The following is a 25973-nucleotide window of genomic DNA, read 5'->3' as shown; positions in this document are numbered from 1 at the left end:
AAAACTTGGTGTGTCCTATGGGCCGGTGCGTCCTATGGGGCGAAAAATACGGTAGTTCAGATAACCATTAAAGGCATCCCCAAATTCGGCCCTTCAGATGTTTTCGGACTACAGTTCCCATCATCCCTGACCACTGGTTGGTCCTGTTAGCTAGGGATGATGGAAGTTGTAGTCCCAAAACATCTGGAGGGCCGAGTTTGGGGATGCCTGAGATAACCTGATGGAATGGCTGAGATGAAGGGAAAGAGCAGTCAGAGCACCTGGTGTGTCAGCAGAGCTGATGGAGAAGCCCTGCTCTCTTCTCCCTCTCCCTCTCCCTCTCCCTCTCCTCTGCAACCTGCCAATGTCTTTGACTGTAGAGATAAAGCTGGCAGGAGATGCAGTGATGGAGCGAAGCTTCACCTGCTGAATTTCTGCCTGCCTGACGACTGTTACAAAAACCATAGCCCTGCTCATGGGAATCTTAGCTTTGTGGAAGTGTTTGGGTGGAGGAAATACTGACGCAATCCAGACGTTTTGAACTACAACTCGCATCAGCCCTCAACATGCCAACATACATCTGTTGAATTGCAAAGCCCCCGCCTATCCCTGCACCTTAGGCCTCATTCCCCTTAGAATCATAGAATTGTAGAGTTGCAAGGTACCCCTGAGGGTCATCTAGTCTAAACCCCTAGAAGTGCAGGAATCTTTTTGCCCAATGCGGGGCTCAAACCCACAACCTTGAGATGAAGAGTCTCGTGCTCTGCTTGGCTTCAAAGGTTCTTTGACAGGTGAAAAGGATCCAGCCTGTAAATCCAAGTAGCTAAGGGAATTTCCACTTGCTTTGTCATGCAGAAAGGGCGCAGGAACTTTTACTAGAGGAAAAAGTTGGCAACCCTCCCTGCTGGTGGGAAGAAACCGGTACTTCTGGGTTGCTTGAGAAAGAGAGCACTTGGGATCAGGAGGGAAAGGTGGCGAGATTTTGTTGTCCGGGGAGCCCTTAATCCCCTGAAAGGCAAGTATGGATCTGCGCAGGGGTTAGGGCCTTACTTTGCAGAAGGGAGTGGAATCTAGTGGTTAGATCAGCCCCTGGGTTCTACAGCATGGGGGGGAGGAAGGGGTTGCTTTTGAGAAATGGGGACGTGAGCTTCCTCATGTTGAAAGGTTGGCTCCTACCTCGAGTCATTTCCTAATTGTGTAATTGACTTGCTCACAGCCTTTACGTATGAAATCATTGCCCTCCCCAGTAATAGGTGCAGGGGACTAAGCCTACATGGATTTGCCTGAGGCCTGCCCCTTTTCCTGCACCGTCCCTGACTGACTGACTGACTGCCTCCTGCCTGCTCCTTTTTATCTTCTCTTTTCTCCTTCCTGGTAATCTACCCTCCCCTTCTCTGTAATTCCACCCACCCCAGAAGCAGACGGGGCGGTGACCTTAATGCACAGATATATATATCCACCTAAAAGGAGCCAAGATGCTTTTCCACCATCATCTGTGTCACCTTGCCCAGGAGGCGGACGGAGAGAGGAGCACACTTGACAGGTGAGTTTACCTGGGGCTGGGTGGAGAAATAATGGGGACCAGACCCCCAGATCTGGAAGGAAACCATTTTGCAGAAACTAACTTTACCTGCGCTCAGGGGTACAGTTGTGGTGTTTACTAACGATATAAGTGCTCTGGTGAATCGTTTTTGGAGGATCAGCTTAATCTTGCATTCTGTTTCCAAAAGCAGCTGCTCAGATGCCTCTGGAAAGCAGGGCAGGAAGATGACAGCCCTGTTCCTGTTATTCATTCCCATCAATTGGTGTTCCGAGATACACTGGTTCTGTTAATGGAAGATCCATTCAGCTGCCATAGCTAGCAATATATATATATATATATATATATATATATATATATATATTCTAATCTCTTTTTTAACCCATCGGCACTGGTGACCCTCACCACTTCTTGTGGCAGTCACATCCAGGAGGAAATTATCTGCACTTTCCAGAATCAGTTGAAGACATTTTTTTTGTCCCCTGTCCGCTTGTTAGGGTTTTAGTCTTGTTTTAAATACATTTGTTTTTTTGTTTAACTGTTTTTAATTGTCTTATACATAAATTGCCTTGAGACCGTGGTTTGGAAGGGGATTAGTAAATTAATAATGGCGATAATAAGAAGGTATTATTTATTATTATTATTATTATTATTATTATTATTATTCACGTCCTACAGTTTAACCCTGTCATTTTTAGAAAGGTAAACCATTTTATGAGATGTGTCTGTGTGTATGGTATTACACTTCTGTGAATGAATAGGTATTACTGTGGCTTGTGGTTTGGCATGTGGGAACGTCTGTGGCTTGTTGGTAGAGCTTCCCCCTTGCATGTAGAAGATCTTGGATTCAGCCCCCAGGATCTGTAGGCAGGGCTGGAACAGATTCCTGTCCAGACCATGGAGAATCGCTGCCAGTCAATGCAGATTAATGGTCCCCAGTTACCTAAGTATTGTGGACCCCCTGTTTTTCAAAAGCCAAGACGTGCCCCCCCCCCCACTTTTGAAAATTTAAATAACCCTATGGTGGCTTTTGTAGGTAGGTTACATGGACCCCTCAGGTCTATGGACCACCAATTGGGAACCACTGGCATAGGCAGTACAGAGCCAGATGGAGCCCTGTAGCTTCCTATGTGCAAATCATCACAAGTGTGCCTCTCCCATGCACATGTATCCTGTACACACCAAAAGACTTGCACACAACCACCTACACCAGATGATCTGCCTACAACTTTCATGCATTTCCCCACTTCCAGCGCATTGGGAAAGTTGGAACTTTTCAAGCAATCCTTAGGACACTGCTTTGAACTCGTTTGCCGCGATGCTACCTCAAAGCCGCAGATGGATCCAAAGGAGAACGGCTTCCATGCCGCCTGTAGACCAATTTCAAAGAGACAGAATGTTACTGATAGCCGTCCCAAGGCCACGCAAGAGACTCCCTTGACCTTCAATCCAAGACTCGCTAAATTTTTCATCTGCTCCGCAAACCTTGCAAGACTCGTTTATCTGGGCTTCTGGTAGCCACATTAAACCTCTGGCCGTGAGGTTTTGAGCATGTTTTCTCTTGTTTGAAGACGCTCATTGCTCGTTAATGCTCTGCCGCCACCCCATTAATCCACATTTATGTGGTAACTCCACCTACCCTGTGGGAGTCCATATCAAATAAAACTGTTATTCCAAAAGAAAACAAGTTTCTAGACCTTGTGGCTGCCTGGGGAAATCATAACGTTTGCCACCTGTAGAGAGCAGAGCAGCTACAAGTATAACGTTGGTTTTTGCATGTTTCGCCTGGTAAGCTCCCTCACATCTGCCACCGAACGGACATTGGTAAATTCCGTATGCTGCTATTGACACAGACTCTTGTTCAAGAATTGTCTCATTTGTTCAAGAATGGCATCGCTTACTCATCTCTTCTCCTGCACTTTTTCTCCAGCATACTATGGCTTCTGTTTGGGTACCAGCGACCTTCACTGCGGTGGTCCTTTTGCTTACTGGGGGATGCTATGCCAGTTCTTCAGGTAACGCCACCTTGACCTCACCCATATCCTAAGTGTCTCCATTTTGCTGGGAAGGGCTTTAAAGGATAATTCCTGGGGGTGAAATTAGATCTTCCCCTTTGCATGGAATCGGTCCCATAAACTTATGCCGCCTCTGTTTCTTTTCCTGACAGGTTCCTGGTGCTACGACAGCCTAATATGTGGTAAGAAAAATAGCAGCCCTAACTTCTCTTTAGCCACAGATTCCAAGCAAGGCATACTTTTGAGCCAAGTCCATCACACCAAACTCAACTTTTATTTCCAGGGCTTTGTTTTGTAATGGACTAAAAATGCCTCTGAACATGCACAAAGTGCATTTTCCTCTCTACCTCCTTGTACAGATCCAGGGCTAAGTGGGAGGGCTACCTAACAGAGGATATTGTTTTCGGGAAGTTTAGAATCCTCCTGCTGCTGCTGCTTCTCGGTTTTATTTATTTAATTCAGTTCCCCATCTCTAATTACCACGCTGCTTGTTTTTGGCTCTTCTTGGCCAGGACCTGACACGTGGACATCCCAAGGTCATTGCAATGGCAAGAGGCAATCTCCCATCGATATTGTCACCACCAGTGTCAGGCATAACCCCAAACTGGGTGCAGTGACTCTCACCGGCTACAACGACACCAAAAAACTGCTGCAAATGAAGAACACCGGGAAAACAGGTGAGTGTGCAAGCATTTCCTTTTTAAAACACTATGCGTCTAGTCCTTAAGGTAGCAGGAAAGCATGGGGGGGGGGGAACAAAAAACTGCAAGACGGGGAAGCTGCCAAACTCCATCCCTTCCTGTTTGTTCCATTCATAGTAAAAAGCTGGATTTCCCCAACTTTACAGTGATGGCAGCATGGAGGAGCCCGGAAGAGTGTGGGAAAATCTCCCAACCTTTCCCCCCAGCGTGGGACAGGTTTGGAAAGGCAGCCTGTTCTTTTCTGAAGGGGAGCGTCATTTATTTCCCTTCAGTTTAACAGGCTGTAGGCAGATCTAGAGATTCCACCTGCATTCTGCCCACATTCTGCCAGGGCCCCATGACAGCATGTTCAGTCCCCTTCCCTCCAGTTTTTTTTTTTTTGTGTGTGTGTGTGATATTCTGCCCCCTTTCAGGTGGGTCAGAACAGCTTGGTGCTTCTCTCCTTTAGCTGGTGGGTGGAGCCTTTTTTATTTTGATTTTAATCCAAACCAACGGGCGCCGACCACCTGAGCTGGCTATTAGAGAGATTGGTACTTTTCAAACTCAGAATGGCCTGCCCTCAAGGCAGCCCACCTGTTCTGTGTGTTTGTGACTTTCTGATTGGAAGGAGACGATCCCACCCTCCACCCTGACAATGATTCGCACATGATTCATAGCAGAGCAGGCAGTTCTGCATCTCTCTGATGGGGATGTTTGAATGGCCCAATCATCAATGGGAAATGCTCCATTGAGGACCTTGTCTTTTGCTCTTTGTTATTGGCCTGCTTGCTCTATGTGCTTCAGCAGGGACGCAGGTGGCGCTGTAGGTTAAACCACAGAGCCTAGGGCTTGCGATCAGAAGATCAGCGGTTCGAATCCCTATGACGGGGTGAGTTCCCGTTGCTCAGTCCCTGCTCCTCCCAACCTAGCAGTTTGAAAGCACGTCAAAGTGCAAGTAGATAAATAGGTACTGCTCCGGCGGGAAGGTAAACGGCGTTTCCGTGCGCTGCTCTGGTTTGCCAGAAGCAGCTTAGTCATGCTGGCCACATGACCCGGAAGCTGTATGCTGGCTCCCTCAGCCAGTAAAGCGAGATGAGCACCGCAACCCCAGAGTCGGCCACAACTGGACCTAATGGTCAGGGGTCCCTTAACCTTTACCTATGTGCTTCAGCAGGATCCAGGCTTCGCCAGCCTGCTGCCCTCCAGATATTTTGTCAACTCCCTTCATCCCCTGCTAGCACAGGAATTGATCAAAAACATATGGAGGGTGCCTGGTTGGCAATAGCCGGAAGAGGGTGCAAGAGAAGGGAGGGAGCGGGGTAAGTGCCTCCTTCTAGACATGCAGCACTGCACCCCACATTACTGAATCCCTGTGGCTACCTGAAGAGAAGGCACCTTTTACATACGGTACTTTAATTTCCAGTTTGATGATTTAATTAAAATTTAGTGAGGCAGCAATCCTAAGCAGTGTCAAGCTTCCTGGCAAAAGTTATCACCCTCAAAAATCAGCACAAATAAGTCACGAATCATTATTATGTTCAACTGAAATCCAAAATCATTACTCTGCTTACTCTGTAAAAATCAATAGGATATACTTGAGAGGAGGTGCAGTTAGGATGGGACCGTCAGTGTGTGATGGACACTGATGTTTCTCTTTCAGGATAAAACTCAGCCCCCTCCCCCCTAAAAATGCACTTCTGTGGCTATGTGCACACTGTACCTTCAAAGCACATGCAGAGCACATGTACATTTCCCTTCCTCTCACAAGAACCCTGGGAACTGGTCTCACTTTCCCGATCGTACGAACCAAAGTGTGACCAACCCAGCCCAATCCTGTGCGTCATTGATTGCAAATGACACCACTTCCACGGCTACAAAAGCAGTAAGAGAAGCTTTTTGGTGGAGAATTCCAACACTCTTGATGCACTAATAGAAATTGGTCTGGTTTCTCCTTTTGCCTGCAGTTGACATAGAACTGGGCGAAGGTCTCCAGCTGAGCGGCCCTGGGCTTCCGGCTACATACACAGCCAAGGCCTTTCACCTCCACTGGGGAGATGGAGTCCATAAACCCGGATCAGAGCACTACATAAACGGCGAACGGTACTCTATGGAGGTGAGGATATCTTCTCTAATCTGGACTCTGGGATTGATAGCATGTTAATGTCAGCTGGCATATGTTTTATTATATTTATTTTTCTTTCCTTTTGCTTTATTAGCAAATATTTTTTGTGTTATAATAATTGTTTCCTTGAGCATGTGCACGTACATTTCTTTTACCTCTGCATAACAGCAGCATAAACTCCATCTATACTGTATTTATCAGTGTATGCAAAGCTTTCAAGTCAGAGGGCTTTTTAGAAATTATGAATGACCAGGTCTAAGGGGAGTAGACACAAGGATGGATTTCCAATATGCACTAGGCTTTTGTGTACTGCAGTCTATCTCTTTGCTCGTGGAGGTTTCTCCACAAAGAGCAGCCAAGTGGGTCAGCAGGGATATGTCCCAAACTGATCTATTTTTTCTCTCCCCTCAGTTACATATCGTGCACACCAAAAACAACACGAGTCTACCGGAAGCCTTGAAGGACCCACAGGGCATTGCTGTGCTAGCATTCTTTGTCCAGGTGAGGGATTGGGGAGGTCAAGGTTTGTGCATGTCTATGCTACCAGCTGGGATATCAGTTGTAAAGCATTTTGGTTGTTTTGGCTTTTCCCAAACGATTCTGGGAACTGTGGCAAGAGTTTTTCTCTTGGCCAGTCATTCACCGTGTCACATTAAACCAGGGGTCAGCAAACTTTTTCAGCAGGGAGCCGGTCCACTGTCCCTCAGACCTTGTGGGGGGGGGCGGACTATATTTTTTGGGTGGTGGGGGGAAATGAACAAATTCCTATGCCCCACAAATAACCCAGAGACGCATGTTAAATGAAAGCACACGCTCTACTCATGTAAAAACAACAGGCAGGCCCCAGAAATAACCCAGAGATGCATTTTAAATAAAAGGACACATTCTATTCATGTAAAAACACGCTGATTCCCGGACCGTCCACGGGCCAGATTTAGAAGGCAATTGGGCCGGATCTGGCCCCCGGGCCTTAGTTTGCCTACCCATGCATTAAACCATCATTTAATTTGAACGATGGTTTAATGTGATGTGCAAACCAGGCCACTGACTGAACTGCTTTGCCTCAAGTTCACTGGGAAGGGGGCACAGCTGCTGAAAACGCCACTTGGCTATTCCATGGTAGAAATGGGAGAACTGGAAGAAGTGGATGTTGTTGACAACCAGTAGATTGTTCTGCGTGATAAATGGGCAGTGTTGCTTCTGAAGAAGCACTTCTTTCAAGGAGATAATCATATTTTCCCAGCACTCAAATAACCCTCTTTTCTCGCTGGAACAAAGTCCCCCAAAGTATGCGCCTGTTGGATAATGCCAACGACATCATGAGCGATGAGCACCACAATTCCTGCCTCCCTCTGCCTCTGCTTCTTAAGGTAGCCCTGGGAAGGGGAGGAAGACATTAAAACAGGAGATGCTGAGCCCTAGGATTCTTAGGTTCCTTTATCACACTTTATTTCTTGGTCTTATTTTACACTATATGATGTTTCCTCTTTATTGCAGGGCTATGAGAAGGCACAGGGCAAGACAGCTGAAGCATGGGAATTGTTTAAAAAGAAGCTGAAGGATGTTGAGGAAAAGGGTAAGTCCGTCAGTGAGTGGAAAGCCAAGTAAAACATCTGGTTCTTCTCTTGTCTCAGAGAATCCATCATGACTACCACAATGAATTGGAACAAAAAATAACCAGTTTGAGCAGTGGGGAGGTGGAATTCTTTGAGTCGCCTCCCTGATAAATCCTGGGGGTGGTGGTTTCACAAGGGCCCCTTGGAATTCTTCAGAACCGTACACAGAACTGCAGTATTCAAGAGTCCCTTGTTGGGGAACCATTATTATTATTATTTATGAAACCTGTATTATGTCCCACGTTTCCTCTAAGGAACTCAAGGCCCCCCCAAAAAACATTTTATCCTCACAACAACCCTGTGGTGTAGGTTAGGATGTGAATTAAGTATGGAGCAGAGATGCAAGCTACTTACCTCCCCCTGTACAGGTGAAGAGACAAAATTCGATGGCAGCTTCTCTCTCCAGGACTTGCTGGGCCGCCCGGAGCTTGACCGCTATTACCGCTACCCTGGGTCCCTCACCACCCCCGGGTGTGACGAGGTTGTGCTGTGGACCATCTTTGCCGACCCCATTCTGGTGTCGGAAGACGTGGTGAGTGCTGCCATCTTGTGTGTGTCTGTGTGTAGGCAGAATGCTGAGGCACAGAAGTCCTTAGAGAGGTAGGAGGAGCTGTTGTCTAAAACATCTGAGGTACACTAGGTTGGGAAAGGCCAACAGCACAGGTATGTTATACTCTGGGATGCATGAGGGAAATTTGGGAAATTGGCTTCTCCTCTCTGGGCTCCCCTTGCAATTAGGATCAAGAGTCTTTTCTTGGTGTTTGAAGTAAAATAAAAAGGCCTACGGGGACGCGGGTGGCGCTGTGGGTAAAACCTCAGCGCCTAGGACTTGCCGATTGCATGGTCGGTGGTTCGAATCCCCGCGGCAGGGTGCGCTCCCGTTGCTTGGTCCCAGCGCCTGCCAACCTAGCAGTTCGAAAGCACCCCCGGGTGCAAGTAGATAAATAGGGACCGCTTACCAGCGGGAAGGTAAACGGCGTTTCCGTGTGCGGCTCTGGCTCGCCATACCAGCTTCGTCACGCTGGCCACGTGACCCGGAAGTGTCTGCGGACAGCGCTGGCTCCCGGCCTCATGAGCGAGATGAGCGCGCAACCCTAGAGTCTGTCAAGACTGGCCCGTACGGGCAGGGGTACCTTTACCTTTACCTTAAAAAGGCCTACCTACTAGAAGTTGGGCTTTTGGGTGGTGGCCTGTGGTTTAATGATTCCTTCTCCCACAGCCACCACACCAGGAAGGTAGGAACAAATACTGAATTAGACCTGTTGGTACATCTAACTCAGGGTTTCCCCAACTTGGTTCTCCAGCTGTTTTTGGACCACAGCTCCCATTACCCTCAGCTAACAGGATCAGTGGTCAGGGATGATGGGAACTGTAGTCCAAAAAAACAGCTGGAGACCCAAATTGGGGAATTGGTTGCCCTGGTTTCAGACGGGACATCCTTGGAGATACCAGGGATTGAACCTGCAACGCAAGAGCTCTGTCCCTGAGCTATGCCCTACTCTAGGGTTTCAGACAGGGGACACTGCTAGCCCTATCTGGGAGTTAAAAGACAAGGCCTGGAGGAATGAGAAATGGAAGTTTAGATTTCTCAGGCAGCTGGATTCTACAGTCAACCCCAAACCCTGACCCTATTTTTTCTGTACAAGATGCAGATGTGATGAGCTGGAGAGTGAGCATTAGATGGGTCAGAAACTTTGAGGATATACAGGGGATGGCCAGATAGCAGGTAGACGAGTGGTGAAGGCACCTGTGTGAGGGCAAGAGAGGCTTTGAAAGCAGAGGTGGCCTTGAGAAGGAAGCACCTTGATGACCAGAGAGAACAGAGCCATTTTCCAGCTGTACACTATTACGTCCTGTTCCTTATTTGCCTCATTACGTTATCCTATTCTGTCAAAAGCAGTGTCACGGGGCTGAACAGAACTGGCCTCCCCCAATTCTGTGTGCTGTTTGTGGGTCGTGGAACTGGAGAGTGAGGGGGCAGTTTGCTGAACGTTCTCCAGGGGAGAACCGAAATTCTCCAGCAATTCAAGAGCAGCTGAGAAACCTCAGTTCAACTCCACGCTGTCGTAACTCGTGCTGTGGAGTTGCCACATCCTGGTCTTCACCGGGTAGATCCTACTGCCCGACGTAAGAGTTCCTCCTTTGCCATGTGCCACCACCTGACGCCTTCCTTCTCCCTTCCAATAGGTGCATGCTTTTCCGAATGAGCTCCATTCAACGGACTCCTCCACCGGGCCCCATATTGAGAACAACTACCGCCCTCTGCAGAACATTGGGGACCGGAAAGTGGAATCGTCTGCCGCTTTGAAGCACAAATCCGCTGCCACGATAGCCTCTCCGCCAGTAGGGCTCCTCCTCTTCATTTCTGTGGCTACTCTTGCATCCTTCTTACCTGCATAAAGGCTGGAGGTGGGTGGGTGGATGTAGGAACCACATGGAGGAAGAGTCGACATGATCTCCAGAGAGGCCAAAGCTAGGCCACAACTCTTTCTGTCCCCCTCAGAAACTCCAGTTAACCTCCATCTACCTCTCAACCAGCTCATCCAGTACCAGAAGCACTGGCAAAGGACACTAAAAAGGCAGGAGGTGCACATTTCAGTGAGGAGAGGAGCACAGAGAAGGAGATCAATAGCAGCTAGGATGCCCAGTGCTGGAGAAGGAGTGCGCTTCAGTCCACTACAGCGAGAGCTGAAGTGAAACTTTCCATTCAAAACGGGCTCGTTGTTGACATTTCCCAATCTTATATTGTGGCTTTGTTTCTCGGTGATATTTGAGTTTCCAGATCAACGTTTGGGCTTAAGCAGAATAGAACTATCATCAACGTTTGAGCAATGACGCACATTTTGATACACCGCATACCAAAACCTCAGATGTCAACAAAAGCAAAGGGGTGGCGGGTGGCAGGGAATCACTGGAAATATATAGATTTCCTTGTGGAGTTTGAGGTTCAGGTCTGTCTGGGCTAAAACTTCCAATGATTAAAGAATCAACATTAATTTCAGCTCTCGTTTTAGCAGGAATTGGCAGAAGCTCTGCTTGTTCCCACAAACGTGACTTTGGATGGCACATTCACACGCGTCTCCAGCACTGCAGAGAATACCCATAGTCCCTAGTGGCAACCTCTCAAAGGCAACACCTCTCCAGTGAAGCGTGTTCACATGTTCAGCTGCCACTGAGGCACCAAGCGATGTGCGTGCATGTGTGACCCAACTCATTCCCCATCGTGCTATGAAGCAGCAACTGGGACCAGAGGTTTACATTAGCTGAGAAACTGAGGCAAACAGCCACCCTTTAACTACCTTCCTTGCTCTCTTGAAAGTTTGTTTGTTTGTTGTTGTTATATGACCAGTGCTTTTTTCAGGGGGGTACTCAAGGGTACACAGTACCACTACCTCTTTTTGTTGTGATTAAAAAGTGTGGCACTTAAGTGTACTGTAACAACTTTGTGGTGCGTACTGGCACCTCTCTGTCTTTCTCTCTGTTAAAAAGTGTGACACACGCTGTAACAACTTCATGGTGAGTACCGGCACTTATTTTCCTAGGGGGAAAAGCACTGTGTACGACCAATCACCAATGGTGGAAAATCACTTATTATTTTTTTTAAAAAAAAAACACCACAAAATTTTTGAAGTGGAAACTTTCACGAATGGAAAATGCATGGAATGCTACCTATTGATCATTCCTTGGGAGCTTCTATTGTGAAAATAGTTTTGAGAACTAATGAATAAGCTGTGACTTAAAAGACAAATGTGTGTGGAAATTAAATTAAGTGGATTGTGTGCTGCAGTGTGTGTGGTTGCACTGACATGAATAGAGGCAAGCAATGCTAATTATTCCTTACTTTATAACTGTCTTGCTGTTGCTAATGGGGTCTTTTTCTGCCTCCTGCCTGCCTAGCTCTAAGCGAGGGGGCACTGAGGCCACAGCATTCTGAGAGAGGTGGTCCGGGTGAGTGCCAGCGCTATTGCCACTTTGTCATAGCAGTTAGAAATTTTATTGGGAAAGAAAAAAAGCAGCTAAAGATTTAAATGAACTTCAGTAATTCTAGACGTAACTGATTTAAAAAATCTGTTTTACAATTTTCTAGCTGTCATGGCAAGGCACCAATGATGGCACTTCCCCCCACCCGCCCACCCAACTCACCAAGAATGCTTCACTCTGAGCAATTATGGAACTGGAAGGGACCACAAGGGTCATCTAGTCCAACCCCCTGCAACTCAGGAACCTAGCAAGGACCCGCTGTCCTCAGAGTGATGCATGAGGATGGGCCAAGCGCTTTGGAGAGCCCTGCATAGCCACAAGATCCTGGCTGTGTGGGCTGGGAAGGTGTTAATTCACTGTTTCCTAGACCCAGCACCCGATGCAATTGCTTCGATTTTCCTCATGATAGGGCCAGACTTGAATTTGAACTCGTGTCTCCCTGGTCCTTTGTCCAACTGTGTACCCACTATGCCTCTAACCACAGTGGCTTAATATATAGGAGGACACCATGCCGCCACCACATTTTCCACACAAGGAGTACAGTCTCTGGGGAGTCCTATATGGCTATCCCCAAGTTTTTCCTTGGCCTGAGGTAATTTTCCTCTCCATGATGGGCAGAAGCACCCTGAGAACAGTAGACCAGACTGTGAGGCAACCAACCAGGAATTAGTATCTGGTTAAACTGAAGCAACTCTTGGTGTACATGATGTTTTGGCAAAATGTTTCAGCATTTGCATGTTAAAGAAATAAAAGAAGTGCCTTCCTCACTACTGGCCTTCCTCACTACTGGCGGGACATAGGAACGCCTCCATTTTGTGTGGGGAAGGGCCAGGGGGACAAATCACAGTCAACTCCTAAAACCTGGGCTCAGTTTCTGTCAAAACACCACAGCACAATTACTCTTCACCTGAAATCTCATGAGTTTCTTCTCTCTACTGAGTGTGAGTACAAATCGAGTAAATGTAAGTTTAATAAAAGAAAACCAGCCACGTGTGTGTGTGTGGTAATAGAGGTAGTTTTAATTTTTCTAAGAAATACCTCATATGTGTCATCATCAAGAGGGGAGGGGGAAGGGAGAGAATATGGTCTCCCTTATGAAACACACCACATTGAGAAATTATTAATTCTTGGGTCAGGAGATGGAACTCCCTGCATAGCTCAGATCTTTCAAGCAGAAGAAAACAGTTGCCATCAGTCCTTGCAATCCACACACTCTTTGTCCCCAAAACGATTGCCAGGGCATTGTGCTGGATCATACTCATTTAGGTCGAAGGCACTGATCCTTCGGTAGTTCAATGGTTGCACAGGACGGTAATTATCCTGCATACGCCGATTTTCTTCTTTGGTGGTAAAAAAGAGCGAGTTGGTGAATTTCTTCACCTAGAAGGGAGAAAAACAGGAGAAATGGGGGGAGGAGGAAGAGAAAAGGAGAGTAGCTCATACAAGCTCAAGAAATCCATGCAGCAAACGGACCAGTGTCAAATGTCTAAAGTCGAACTTGAGTGCCTGGAGATCGAGGTGGCCTTCCGCCATGAAAGCTCTCTCCAAACGACTGTGAAAGGAGACACTGCCTACTGACCTAGAAGTTTCCGTTGCTGTTGCCAAGCCCAGATCTGTAAAGATTCTGTGTGGCCTCCTTGGAAGGTAAACCCTAACTCTAAGGAAAACCTTGTGCAGGAAGGACCCAACCTAGCCCGCTCACCGAAGCGTTTCTGGAGATTTTGAGGTGTGCAAAGGAGCTCCCCAGAATCCCTTATAGCACCTCACCAGGGGACTTCCCTGGGGACCATGCTCATTCTTTGGAGAATGTGGCTCAGCAAGGTCATAGATAATCTGGGCTGCTAGTAAACTTAGTTGACATCCACACTGGATGTGCATGGCTTCCACCAGAGAGTCTTGAGGACTAGTCTATTAAAGGGTGCAAATAATTGTAGCTCTGCAAGGTGTAAACTACAGCCCCCAGGATTCTTTGGGGGAAGCTGTGTATTTTTGAATGTGTGTCAGATGTGCTTTAAATGTGTAGTGCAGATGCGCCCCACTATTGTGTGAGGCACTGGTGGGGCAGGACACATGAGAGTCTCAAACCAGGACTCCAACTGGGCCCCAGCATCTCACTATCTGTGCTACCTAGCGTCACATTGTTCCTGCCACAAACCTTGCAGGCTGAGGTGTGTTTCTCAAAGGTACCTCCTAAGGGGATGCCCCACCACTTACCTGACAGAGCCCTCAGTCAGCTGGTCTCACAGACCAATCAGGTTCCACCAGGCCCAACAAGGGCAAGGTGTGGAACTAGGAGGCCAACTCTGAGCAGGCCCTGTCTTACTTGTATGAGGAGAATCCTGTCAGGCTAAAACACCTGCTTCTCTTCCTCTACATTGTTCCCTTTGGAATTTGACCCCCTGCCTTTCTGTCTTGGGTTACACTCTTGGCCTTTGGCTCTTCTGATGCCTGAGTCCTCAACCCTTTCCCACCTTGGACCATGTAATTCACCTTAACCCCTATCAAGATGAGAGCTGACTTCTCAAGGAAACCTGATTGCTTGGTGCTGGAACTCCTTAGGAACTCTGAAATATTGTGTCCCTTTTGTAAGGGACTTTGGGATAGTACCATCTGATTTTACATCCTTATGAACTAACTAACTGATCACCTCCCACAACGATCTACAAAATATAATAAAAACAGCAAAAATGGTTAGGAAGCAGCATTAAAAAACCAACAACCCAGAAATCAGTTTAAAAACTATATGAAATGGACAGTCATGGCAGAGACCGATTCGCCCAGCTGGGAAAGCTTGTTGAAACACAAACAGCCTCATCTTTCCCCCCAGAAAGTGCATATAATGGGCACCTGCTTCTGGTCAACAGAGGACTTTGTTCCACAGAGGGGTTGCCACAAATAAAACCCTGCTCCAAGTTATTGTGGAGCAGGCGTCTAATTCCTTTGGGACTTGAAAGAGAAATTCTCATGCAGCATGCAGTGACCTATTTGGGGTCTGGGATCTGAACGTGAGGGTGTTGTTTGTGGTGGCGATCTTGTGATCCATGTCTGTTTCCTAAGAACCCACGAATCAAAACGCCTAGGCCTCAGTCTGCTCTGACCCCAGCAGGCTCCATTCTGTGAACCTAATGATTCAATCCCTCCAGCTGCCGCCACCCCCACCCTTCCTCAAAGAATAGATGACACCCACTCACCACATAGGGATGCACCTTGATGACCTTAGGAAAGACAAACCAGGTCACAGCTTCAGAGCAGTTGGGAGTGGTGAGGGAGCCCTGGTAGCGGTAATACCTGTCCGTAATTTTAGCGGTGTCTCTACCTCCTGGTCTCAATAAGTCCGAAAGAGAAAATTCCCCATTCAGTGGCACAGAGTTACCTGGGGAAAGACGAGAAAGGTGAGAGGCCTGGTAGAAAGAAAGATCCATTCATTTTCTAAGAAACGGAGGCAGGGTGGCGGAATGGGGGAACCTCACCTTTTTCTGGGATTCTGCGCAGGCTACTAGCCAGAAAATTCCATGCACCGTCAAAAGGAGCCTCAAAGGACTTCTGTGGGGACACGAAAGGTAATGGCGTACATTACAGGAAATTATCTCTATAAGCTTCTTGGTCTCCTCCATTCCAGAGGGCTGAGCTCTAAGCAGCCCACAACAGCCCCCAGGGGGTTCAGGGGCTCCTGTGCCAATCCAGCCTTTGACTGCACAAGCATGGGCCACTCTGTGCTGTTCCTCACCTGTATGAAGAATCCCAGGACAACAAATCCCTCTGGGTCCTTCGCCGCTTGATTGGTGCTTATGCCATTTTTAGTGTGAACGACGTGGAGCTGGTGCAAGAGAAGGGGAAAGAAAGGGAAGGAAAAGTGAGAACGGTGTTTCTAAATTATGCCAGAGAGAGAGTGGGAGCAAGATTCTTGGATTTAGTTCAGTGGGTAACAGTGAACTATCTTGCTGGCCGCTCTGGATAAGAGGATGCTAGACTAGATGTGTCTTTGGCTCAATCCATCAGGGCTCTACTGAGTGCAAAGCAGATTCCCTACGGCTGAGCCACACGCCTTCCACGTAAACTCAGGCATCCTTGGAGTGCTGTGGCTCCCTTTGGAGACGCAAGCTATGATTAGCAGTTGTGCTGCCTCCTCTGGGAGTCAGTCTGCTCCCAAAGTGCTCTGCTTGCATATTTGCCGTGGGTTTGAAAGCAGCACCAGATACAACCCCATAAATCTCCAGGATGCTCTCTCATCCAAAAACAACTAAACTCTGCATTGCCCATAGATTTATCACTGCTGTCAAGAGCACTTACAGCTGGTTATTGTATTGCATCCTCCTTTTCAGAAAAGCAATAGATTGCCCCAAGCCCTTGAAAAATAAGTAGCTATGTGTATTTTTTTAATCTGGCTGTTGTGTTCTGTAAGAGCTGCTTCAGATTATCGGAGCATTCATCCCTATTTGCTTGCACCAGTTAAACTATGCCAGGTCTTTTATTGAGCATGATTTTTGATTTGTTTACGGGGTGGTTTGATGATAATGAGTGTTCATCCTGCAACTCAATTTCCTTGCGAGGTGTTTACATGCCTTTCCCTTAATTATTAATTCATCCCACACTTTTCAATGCATTCCTGTCACATCCCAAAGTACAAAACATCTGCTAGAAAGGGAATTGCTGTGTTAAAATGACAAAGTATTGCTTTAATCCACTTCAACTGTGCAAACCTAAATTCTAGGATGCACTTGAATCCCTCCTGCATGATACTGATAGCCCAAAGTAAGGTTACCAGACGTCCCCGTTTCCCGGGGACAGTCCCCAGATTTACAAATCAGTTCCCTGACAAAATCCACTGAATTCGACTGAAGTTGAAAAGTGACCCCGAATTCATAGAAAAAAATCTGATAACCTTAACCCAAAGGCACCCTTACTCCCCCAGATAGCCTAGGAGCTGTGACATCATATGTTTGCAAGCAGGCTGGCTGCTGAAGAGGAAGGTCTGCCCTGGAATGTTTGCCTTTTTTGCTCAGTGTTTTTCAGAATTGGATAGGGAGATACAGTATATAAACAAGCGAGAGCCCAGGAGCCTTAACTGCAGCCTTAGTGGAATTCTTTAAAAGTGAGCAAGTGTGGGCTAACCTTTGCTTGATGCGAAATTGCATAACCTTCCTGCAAACTAATCAAAATGAGCGCTCATCAATAAACAGCCAATATCATCTAACCTCCCCACGAACTTATTGGAAACAATTCAAGACGAAGGCTCAATAAACAAGCCATCCGGCAGTGGCGGACCTTGGGGTCTCAATTTTCAGTGACACCCTGTGCGACACCAAAATTCAGTGACCCTTCGCCTTTTGTGCTCCATTCCAAATCATAGCTGCAGCATCCCCTGCAGCATCTCTGAGGCTCCGCGCCCAAACCAGTCTGCATCTGGAAGTGGCCAAGATCTAAACGGCCTCAGTCCAGTGTACCTGAAGGAGCGTCTCCACCTCCAAAATTCTGCCCAGACACTGAGGTCCAGCGCCAAGGGCCTTCTGGTGGTTCCCTCGCTGCGAGAAGCCAAGTTACAGGGAACCAGGCAGAGGGCCTTCTCGGTAGTGGCGCCCGCCCTGTGGAACGCCCTCCCACCAGATGTCAAAGAGAAAAATAAGAACCAAACTTTTAGAAGACATCTGAAGGCAGCCCTATTTGTACTTTAGTGTTTTGTTGAAAGCCACCCAGAGCGGCTGGGAAAACCCAGTCAGATGGGTGGGGTATAAATAATAAATTATTATTATTATTATTATTATTATTATTATTATTATTATTTAAAAAGCACAGTCTGAACACCAGAGAGCGGAAAATGACACATAGGTCCAGGGCAGCAGAACAATAATATTTGGGCTCAGCTGTTGTGGACTGCAGCTCCCATCAGCTCCAGCCAGCATGGTCAACTGTGGGGGTTGATGGGAGTTGTAGTCCACAAATGTCCACAGGGCACCACCAGGCTGGCTACCCTAGTCTGCCCATTTGTTGCTCACTCTCACCGCTGCTTGCTCTGCTCTCCCAGATGGCTCACCTCCATTGAGTAGTGCTGGCCATTAATGGCATGTTCTGAGCCTGCATGGTGGTTGGTGCCAAAGTGGAAGTGGAAGGACTTCAGGTGGTACTTAGCCGGGAGGCTGGGGCTGGAAACAGTGGCTCCTTCCTTCATCTCAACATCAGCTGCAATGGATCCAAGAAACAAAGCAAGCGTTGAGTTGCGATGGCTCCTTTGATTTTAAAAAAGAATAATGACGTTTCCAGGATTCCCACCATCAGCGAGGCAAAATGCTGAAGCAGAGTTGGCACCGAGGCTGGTCCATTGTTAAGAGATGGACCAGTTGTCAGAACGGTGTGGTCAAAAAATATCAGACTAGGTGGCTGTGTGTGTGCTATATACATTTAAAACACATTTCCACTCCCCGAGAATCCTGGGAGCTGTAGTTTGCAAAGGGTGCTGGGAACTCATAGAATCATAGAACTGTAGAGTTGGAAGGGACCCAAAGGGCCTTCTAGACCAACCCCCTGCGATGCAGTGATAAATTGTAGTTCAGAATTGTAGTTCTGTACAGGTTAAACTACAGTTCCCAGGATTCTTGAAGGAGGAGCAAATGCACATTAAATGTGTTGTGCGTATGCATGTGATGTTTGGGAAGGCAGGTCTGTTAGGGAGTCATTCATCCAGAAACAGGGAAAAGATTCCAGAACGGTTGTATATAAGTGGGAGTGGCACTCTGAGCACGTGCAGCTTCAGCTGGAAGTGCCAATCAAAGGAGAACTTTCGTTTTCGCTTTTTGCAGACGACTGACCAACAAATGCTGTCTGCAAACTGATGTGTCATGACTGCCGATAGACTGTGTCTGCCTAGGTTGCTCCTAAAGAGAAAGAGGGACTAAAACTTAAGTATGCCGTTACAGCTATTGCTATAATGATTGTAAATAGCGCTACCGTGATGCATTTATGACCAGTCAAGCAGTAAAACACTTGACTGAGTTTACAGCGTCTGTGTGTGTTTCATCCCAAAGTGTAACTTCAATTGCTGACCACTGCTTCCAGAAACGCTGCTAAATGGACGAAAGCTGCTAACGTGGTGCCTACACACAAGTATTCTCATGCAGCAAAAGTGTGATGGACTGTGACCTTTAATAAGGTCTCCACTGAATATCTAAAATCAGGGGCAGGGGAACTTTCTAGCCCAGCAATCTAGATCTGTCTCCACCACTCCGTCAGCCGACTCTGCCATCATAATGATACCTGGTGATTGACAAGTGGGTGATACCACCCGCCTGTCAAAGTTTGCCTGCGGGGGTGGGGGAGGAGAGATAGTAACCATGCAGGATTCAGGTAAGCAAACAAGCAGGATTGAACTCCAAGTGCATCAGCTGATAGGCATGGGGTTCAGTCCTTTCTGTAGGACTTAGGGATGTGAAAGAATTCTCCCCCTCCCCCAAAGAGCCAATCCAGTCATATGTCAGTTATGGGACAGCTAGACATCAGGGGCATGGCAGGTGGGTGCGATTAAGAGGAAATGGCCTTGCGGACCAAATGCCTAAAATGTATTTTGGAAGGGTGCAATTTGGAGGGAAGAAGGGGGGGGGATGAGTGAGCTTATCCTTTCACCCCATCCACCACTTTCCTCGCTCAGCTGCTTTCCCCCCTTCCCTCCCCCAGCTTGGTTTTGCTCTGTGTTGATAGGACAGTCTAGTTCTGCAGCGGCTTAAGTAGTTCTGTGACGTCTTTCGATTTAGGAAATCATCAAAGCTTATTTTTCATGTCTCCTGAATTTGTAGTTGTGCATTTGCTGATGCAGTGATCCTACGAAGTACTGCAGGGCCAAACTCCTCTTCTTGGCAAATGGTTTTATCTGCATCTTAGATTATGTACAGACGGTTTAATAACACCAGTTGTTCGCTGCCCTTTAATTGATGGCAGGCTATAAAGAAGAGAGACAGGAACCTCTGTACGTCATAGACAGAGTACATGTCAACTTCTCTCTCCCTGGGGCCAGTTTACCTATGAGATTTTCCTTACCCAATATATTCTTGCTCAACCCCTTTGATATGCAGCACTGGCCATGTTACTAGGTGCTGCATGACACCCATTCTGCACTTGTGAGGAATCTATGTTTTAGTGTAGCAGCCCCCACACTTGCGAACACCCTGACTACAGTGGAACCTCAGGTTAAGTACTTAATTCGTTTCGGAGGTCCGTTCTTAACCTGAAACTGTTCTTAACCTGAAGCACCACTTTAGCTAATGGGGCCTCCTGCTGCTGCCACCGCGCCGCCGGAGCACAATTTCTGTTCTCATCCTGAAGCAAAGTTCTTAACCCGAGGTACTATTTCTGGGTTAGCAGAGTGTGTAACCTGAAGCGTCTGTAGCCTGAAGCATATGTAACCCAAGGTACCACTGTATTGACATCAGGCAGGCGCTGTCACTGTACACGTTTTGGAGAATGCTAAAACCTTTTTCTATTTAGACAAGACTATCCAGATATGTGGGGAATTGGGTGGCGCTGTGGTCTAAACCACTGAGCCTCTTGGGCTTGCTGATCAGAAGGTTGGCGGTTCGAATCCATGCAACGGGGTGAGCTCCTATTGCTTGGTCCCAGCTCCTGCCAACCTAGCAGTTCGAAAGCACACCAAAAGTACAAGTAGATCAATAGGTACCGCTCTGGTGGGAAGGTAAACAGTGTTTACGTGCGCTGCTCTGGTGTCAGTGTTCCTTTACGCCAGAAGCGGCTTAGTCGTGCTGGCCACATGACCCGGAAAAACTGTCTGCGGAGCGGACAAATGATGGCTCCCTCAGCCTGTAAAGCGAGATGAGCGCCACAACCCCAGAGTCGTTCAAGACTGGACTTAACTGTCAGGGGTCCCTTTACCTTTACCTTTTTACCTTTTTACCCAGATAGGTAGAATGCCACCATGCATTTTAAAATCTGTTTTCATCTTATCGTTGCTTTAAAAGACTTGGCGGAGCCCATTTAACCGGTGGCAGCAACCTTCCAATCCACCACCCTCCAGATGTCTGGGATCACAACTCCCATCAGCCCAACAACTTGGCCAATAGTCAGTGATGATGGAAGCTGTAGTCTAGCAATGCCGCTATCTGGGTCTCTCCTCTGTGTTGAAGAATAGATGTGAAGCCAGCAGCTCCCATGGAGACACAGAGAATAATGTGCCTGCGTTCAGAGCCCCAATTTCAAGACCCCTCCCAATGCCTTCCCCATCGCCCGCCGTTGCTCAAGTCGCCTCTACTTACGGTAGTCCCCTTTGTTCAAAAGCTCCCTTGGCCTCCTGCGGTCCTCATAGCCGGACAATGTCAAGGGACCCAGACAGGAATCAGGCTGTGTATACTTGGTGACAATGTTGATGGGAGACTGCTTCTTGCCATTGCACTGGCCCAGGCGTCGCCATGTAGGGGGGGCTAGGGAGAGGGAGGCAGAAGCAGGTGTGGAGCCAGCAAGGAAGAGGAGGAGCCCAAGGCAAAATTGAGTATTGCCTTCCCATTGGACAAGACAGCTTATTGACGCAGAAAGGGTGACTGTTGGCCTTACAGCACCATATACACATGCACTATATTGATTAATCTGGGAGTCACGACCTGATCCTGCACACCCGGTCTTCCACAGCAACCAGCATCCTCACTCCAACTATAATTGTGGACGGAAGTTGCAAGGATGGGGAAGAATTCGCTCTTCTGGGAATAGGGAATGGGGAAGGGTATCATTCTAAGGAAGGGCTGGGGAACTGGTTTTAACCTCAGGTTGAAGGTGTCACTAAAACAAAAACATTTTCTTCCTGCATCCTAGCAGGAGTTTCTGAAATCCTGCCAAACTGAGCAGGGTTTGACCCCCCCCCCCAGTTGTTGGCTGACGAGCAAGGGGTTAAATCCTGCTGCTCTGGTTGTGCACACCTCTTCACTGCTGGAACAAGATTTAACCCCGCCCTCCTGAGAAGGTGTCCTCCCAGCCATGCAGGATTTAACCCCGCCCTCTCAAGTGACGTCAGCTGGTGGGCGGTTGGGAAGATGGCTTTGTGGGTCAAACTCCAGCTTCTGGCTGGCAAGGATTGGCCAGTGGGCTGGAGGTTCCCCATTCCTGGCCTAAACACTAATTTGGATTGAACAACTGCTCAAATTCCTACCCATTTGTTCCACTTCAATATGGAAAACTTGGAACTGCCAATAGGGAACTAGGAACCAATTGGGAATTTCAAACTGGCATTATTGGATTGGTGGCCTAGTTTGTGCTGAGGCCTCTTTCAGGCTGAACATGGCTCAGCCCAGCTTCCTGCCTAGCAGATTAAACAAGCTGCTCTGTGGGCATGAGAGCTTGAAGCCCCATTCAAGAAGCCTGCTACCCTTTCTGTGCCTCAGCGATCGAACCGCACTTCTGGAGAGAAATAGTCTTTACTTCTTACACTGGGAGGTACTGAGCTTGTGGATGAAACCAAGGAATGCTGTTTTGCTTACCACATCTTGGCTCGTCATAGCACCATTTCTCTGTAGGAGAAAGAGAGAAGTGTTAGCAGATGGGAGTCCGTAGAGAAAAGAAACCCAATAACACATTACTGAAAAAGAACAGAGGTTTTGTCTTTCTCAGTGTAAGCTTTATACTTAGCAGAAAGACATTCAACCAGGCACACAGAGAGGAAAACTCCCTCAGAACTACACAGCCAATCAGAGTATGTGCTAACCAACACCTCCACCCATCACCCTCTTGGCTAGTTGACTTTAACATTAATATAATTGACCCTTAAACTACAAACTGAATGACCCCTGCACTTCAAACAAGAAGGACATAAATTTTGTATTATATTAGAGACTTGAGAATATTGCACACACATCTTTCTGCCTTATTTCTGTCCATAAGGCAAGAGAAGACCGGGGCTGTCTATAGTTGCCACTGTTTAAAGTGAAAGCAGCTCAGCTTCACCCAACTTTCTGGCCCCCGTTACAGCCATTTCTTACCTCCGCTTTTCCTGCTCTACACACAGAGACAGAGGAGGATGGGGAAGAAATTCATTTGGTTAGGATTTTTTTCTGAAACCCCACCCCCCTTAATTGCATTTCCCATAATAGTAAGTGAGCTGAAACACAACTAGCTTTCTACATTCACACCTCTCTGAATTTTGTAATGCCATTCTCCAGCCAAATAATGTGGAGAAAAATGAGTATGTTGGGGAGAAAGCATGGATCAAAATGCATCGGTTTCCTGTCCTTTCTCTGGTTTAACATGAGATGATAAGATTGCAGAACTCAGTAAATCCCCAAGGACTGATGCAACACTTTCTTCCACGAAACTAATCCGAAACTCTGGCCCCATGAGCCAAAGAAATGAGCCCTGGACTCTGTGAACCTTCAGTCTCCGACCAGAGACCCGTTCACAACACATCCACACCAAACATTTAAAGTACTCTGATATCACTTCCCCCAAAGAATTCTGGGAGAATTCAGTCATGGCCTCCCCCAAAGAATTCTGGGAGCTGTGGTTTGTTATGCATAATGAGAGTCACAAGGAGGCCCCTTATTCTGAGCTACAATTCTCAGAGGGGTTTAACCATCAAATCCTTCTTCCCGGGGAATTCTGCGCTCCAGAATTTACTGTTGCACTGTGCCGCAGAGGCTTACCTTCACAGCTAACATAGGATCCTCCCAAGAGCAGCAACATCAATAGATGTGTGATTGGTTTCAGTGTGGGAGCCATGATTGCTACCTGCGCAGAGAGGGCATGTTAGTAAAAGACTTCCCTCACTCAGTCTTGTCCAACCCTCAGCACCAAAGCAGTGCATGCGCCAGCCCCATTCACAGTCAGTGTCACAATTTAGCATAAGAACATAAGAGCAGCCCTACTGGATGAGGCCCAAGGTCCATCTAGTCCACCATCTTGTTTTCACAATGGCCAACCAGATGCCTCTGGGAAGCCCAGAAACGCAACAGGACCTCTCCCTCCCTACGTGTGATTCCTAGTGGCCGGTAGGCAGAGGCACAACATCTTCAATAGTGGAGGGGGAGCACTGTCCAGGGGTGGACTTTGGCTTCTCGGATTTCATTGGCGCCCTGCGTGACACTAAAATCCGGGACCCTTTCCACCCCACCCCACCCCACCCACCTCTCACGCTCCGTTCTACATCATTGTTGTTGTGCTAGCACCCAGTGCAACCGCAACAGTTGTGCCGCCCTAAGTCCACCTCTGCCTTGTCTGCCCTCTACTTGGAATTTTCAGAACTCTGATGCCCAACTATGCGCCAGCTTATCTAGGGCAGAACAATTGTCTTGGATCGACACAGCCCACGTCGATGCATGAAGTCTCTCATCCATTTACTTATCACCAGGATCTCCTATGTGCTAATTAGATCAACAGCAATTAACTTCAAATTTCACAATGTCAAATTTTGAATGCGGAAGGTTAAAGGGAACAAAAGGCATTCGCGTAATATTTCCATATGCCCTTATGCAACTTGGAGCGGCCTGAGGGGAAGTTTGGGTAGGATCCTTGTTGAGTGATCAGCCTGGGTGTCCCTGGCTGATCAGGGGATCACAGAGCTACTATATTATTATTATTATTATTATTATTATTATTACTAGATTACCCCTGCTTTTCAGCCATGATTGGTTCCCAAAGTGACCTACAGCAATTAAACAACATATCAGAAGATACCAAAGCTGGATCAAGACACATCAAAGATACTTTTCAGTTTAAAGTGTTGTAAATTGAAACAGGGAAAAACAGGATTCCACGTTGCCATCTTGGTGGCACAACGTTATATTGCACATGCAACATACATAAATTGCTTTAGAGCTGAGTCCCCAGTATCATATATTGAGGGCACATTGAGTACAGAACCATAGGAAGGGACCCTGAGCATAGTATTTTACTCTGTGTAGTATTTTACTCTGACACTGTCAATTGATGGCATTATCTAGGTTCCAGGTGCTTCCCTCAAGAAGGAAGATGGAGCAAGGAGATGCGGAGAGAATCAAGGCTTGGCTGGAGCTGAAGAAGGCGTCTCACAAGAGCAACCTCTTCACTGATCTACATCAAGAATGGGGAACATGCAACCCTCCAGAAATGTTGCTGGACTTTAACTGTCGTAATCCCCAACCATTAATTACACTGACTGGGGCTGATGGGAGTTGAAGTTGGACGGTGACTGGAGGGACACAGGCGTCCCATCCCTCATCTACAGTCCTGCATGGCTTCTAGTCAGAGAAAAGCATTTGGAAGGCACCAAAAGGTCCTCCCGTCTGGCCCTACACTTACCCAAGGGCAGCAGCATAATATACCCACCCACAATACATACGCAACCAGGCTGTGCAAGTTTCTAGACCCCATTGTGCCACAAGCTGAAAGCTGGGGACTGAAGAGAGGCACAGACCAGGAGATCACATTATGACGGACAACAGAGGAGGAGGAATTAGCAACACACACACATCCTGCAAATCCTAGAGATTCTCCTGCCCTTGATCTCTACTCCAGGAGAATGCCTCCCCGTTCTTACCTTCTGTACCAGAGTCGCCCTGCGTTGTTGCCGAATCCTCTGGGAGCTGCTTCTTTCCAGAGATGTACTACTTCAATTATGGGCCCCTCCCCACGGAGGAGGGGAGCAGTGGGTGAGCAAGATGGGTTACCCAAGGGTGGCAATTGGACACACCCTGTAGCACAAGAGATACCTAGTTGAGGACAAGACAGATAGGCACTCAAGAGGAGGTGCCAAGTGCGGTGATGAACAGGTTGACAATGTACTCTATGTGCACTTTGCATACGACAAGGAAGTCATCATATATAAAATTAGGTGGCTGGTCATCTGATTTTTTAATTGAGAAATTTCTCTCGAAATATCTCTCTCTCTCTCTGGCATGTCATCTTTGACGTTTTGTTTTTAATTAGTTTAAGACTTCAGAATATAGAACGTTCCCTATCAGGGTCATCTGCTTGGTACAGGTGCGATCAGTTCCCTTATCAGCAAGTGGGAAAGTGCTGGTATTAGGAAGGATGGTCCACCTTTACCATGAGGTATCGTGAAGCAGCAGTTTGGGGCAACAG

The 25973-nt window shown here is 47.4% G+C and overlaps 2 protein-coding genes across 3 annotated transcripts; one reads left to right on the top strand and one right to left on the bottom strand.

Annotated features, from left to right (window-relative positions):
• The first annotated feature begins 923 nt into the window (after positions 1–923).
• Positions 924–11738, top strand: LOC310662722 (carbonic anhydrase 4-like). 2 transcript variants are annotated; one of them, XM_083409759.1, is made up of 10 exons: positions 924–1522; positions 3450–3534; positions 3687–3716; positions 4047–4211; positions 6179–6327; positions 6748–6837; positions 7834–7912; positions 8321–8484; positions 10140–10295; positions 10970–11738. In XM_083409759.1, exons 2-10 carry the CDS (start codon positions 3456–3458, stop codon positions 11063–11065), a joined length of 1008 nt encoding a protein of 335 aa, XP_083265885.1. In that variant the 5' UTR covers positions 924–1522; positions 3450–3455; the 3' UTR covers positions 11066–11738. The 2 variants fall into 2 exon arrangements, with proteins under 2 accessions (XP_083265885.1, XP_083265884.1); XM_083409758.1 differs by having other exon boundaries at positions 10967–11738.
• Positions 11739–12928: 1190 nt separating this feature from the next.
• On the bottom strand, positions 12929–25592 carry LOC310662724 (carbonic anhydrase 4-like). Its single transcript, XM_083409761.1, has 9 exons — positions 25429–25592; positions 23558–23642; positions 22400–22429; positions 21188–21352; positions 17965–18110; positions 15661–15750; positions 15404–15476; positions 15125–15306; positions 12929–13313 (listed from the first exon to the last, which is right to left on the bottom strand). Exons 2-9 carry the CDS (start codon positions 23631–23633, stop codon positions 13125–13127), a joined length of 951 nt encoding a protein of 316 aa, XP_083265887.1. The 5' UTR covers positions 23634–23642; positions 25429–25592; the 3' UTR covers positions 12929–13124.
• Positions 25593–25973: the final 381 nt, after the last annotated feature.

Source organism: Podarcis tiliguerta (genome assembly GCF_965153285.1).
Source record: "Podarcis tiliguerta genome assembly, chromosome: 13".
NCBI lineage: Eukaryota > Metazoa > Chordata > Lepidosauria > Squamata > Lacertidae > Podarcis > Podarcis tiliguerta.
This window is presented reverse-complemented; position numbering and strand designations above follow the sequence as displayed.

Bases quoted from the DNA above. Each gene is read 5' to 3' on its own strand.
- LOC310662722 (XM_083409758.1), top strand. From the start codon at position 3,456: ATGGCTTCTGTTTGGGTACCAGCGACCTTCACTGCGGTGGTCCTTTTG. The intron at 6,328-6,747 runs GTGAGGATATCT...CTCTCCCCTCAG, and splicing joins GCGAACGGTACTCTATGGAG to TTACATATCGTGCACACCAA. The intron at 10,296-10,966 runs GTAGGGCTCCTC...CTCTCGTTTTAG, and splicing joins CCACGATAGCCTCTCCGCCA to CAGGAATTGGCAGAAGCTCT.
- LOC310662724 (XM_083409761.1), bottom strand. From the start codon at position 23,633: ATGGCTCCCACACTGAAACCAATCACACATCTATTGATGTTGCTGCTC. The intron at 21,353-22,399 runs GTAAGCAAAACA...CCCTCTCCCTAG, and splicing joins CTATGACGAGCCAAGATGTG to CCCCCCCTACATGGCGACGC. The intron at 15,751-17,964 runs GTGAGCCATCTG...CTCTTGCACCAG, and splicing joins GCCAGCACTACTCAATGGAG to CTCCACGTCGTTCACACTAA.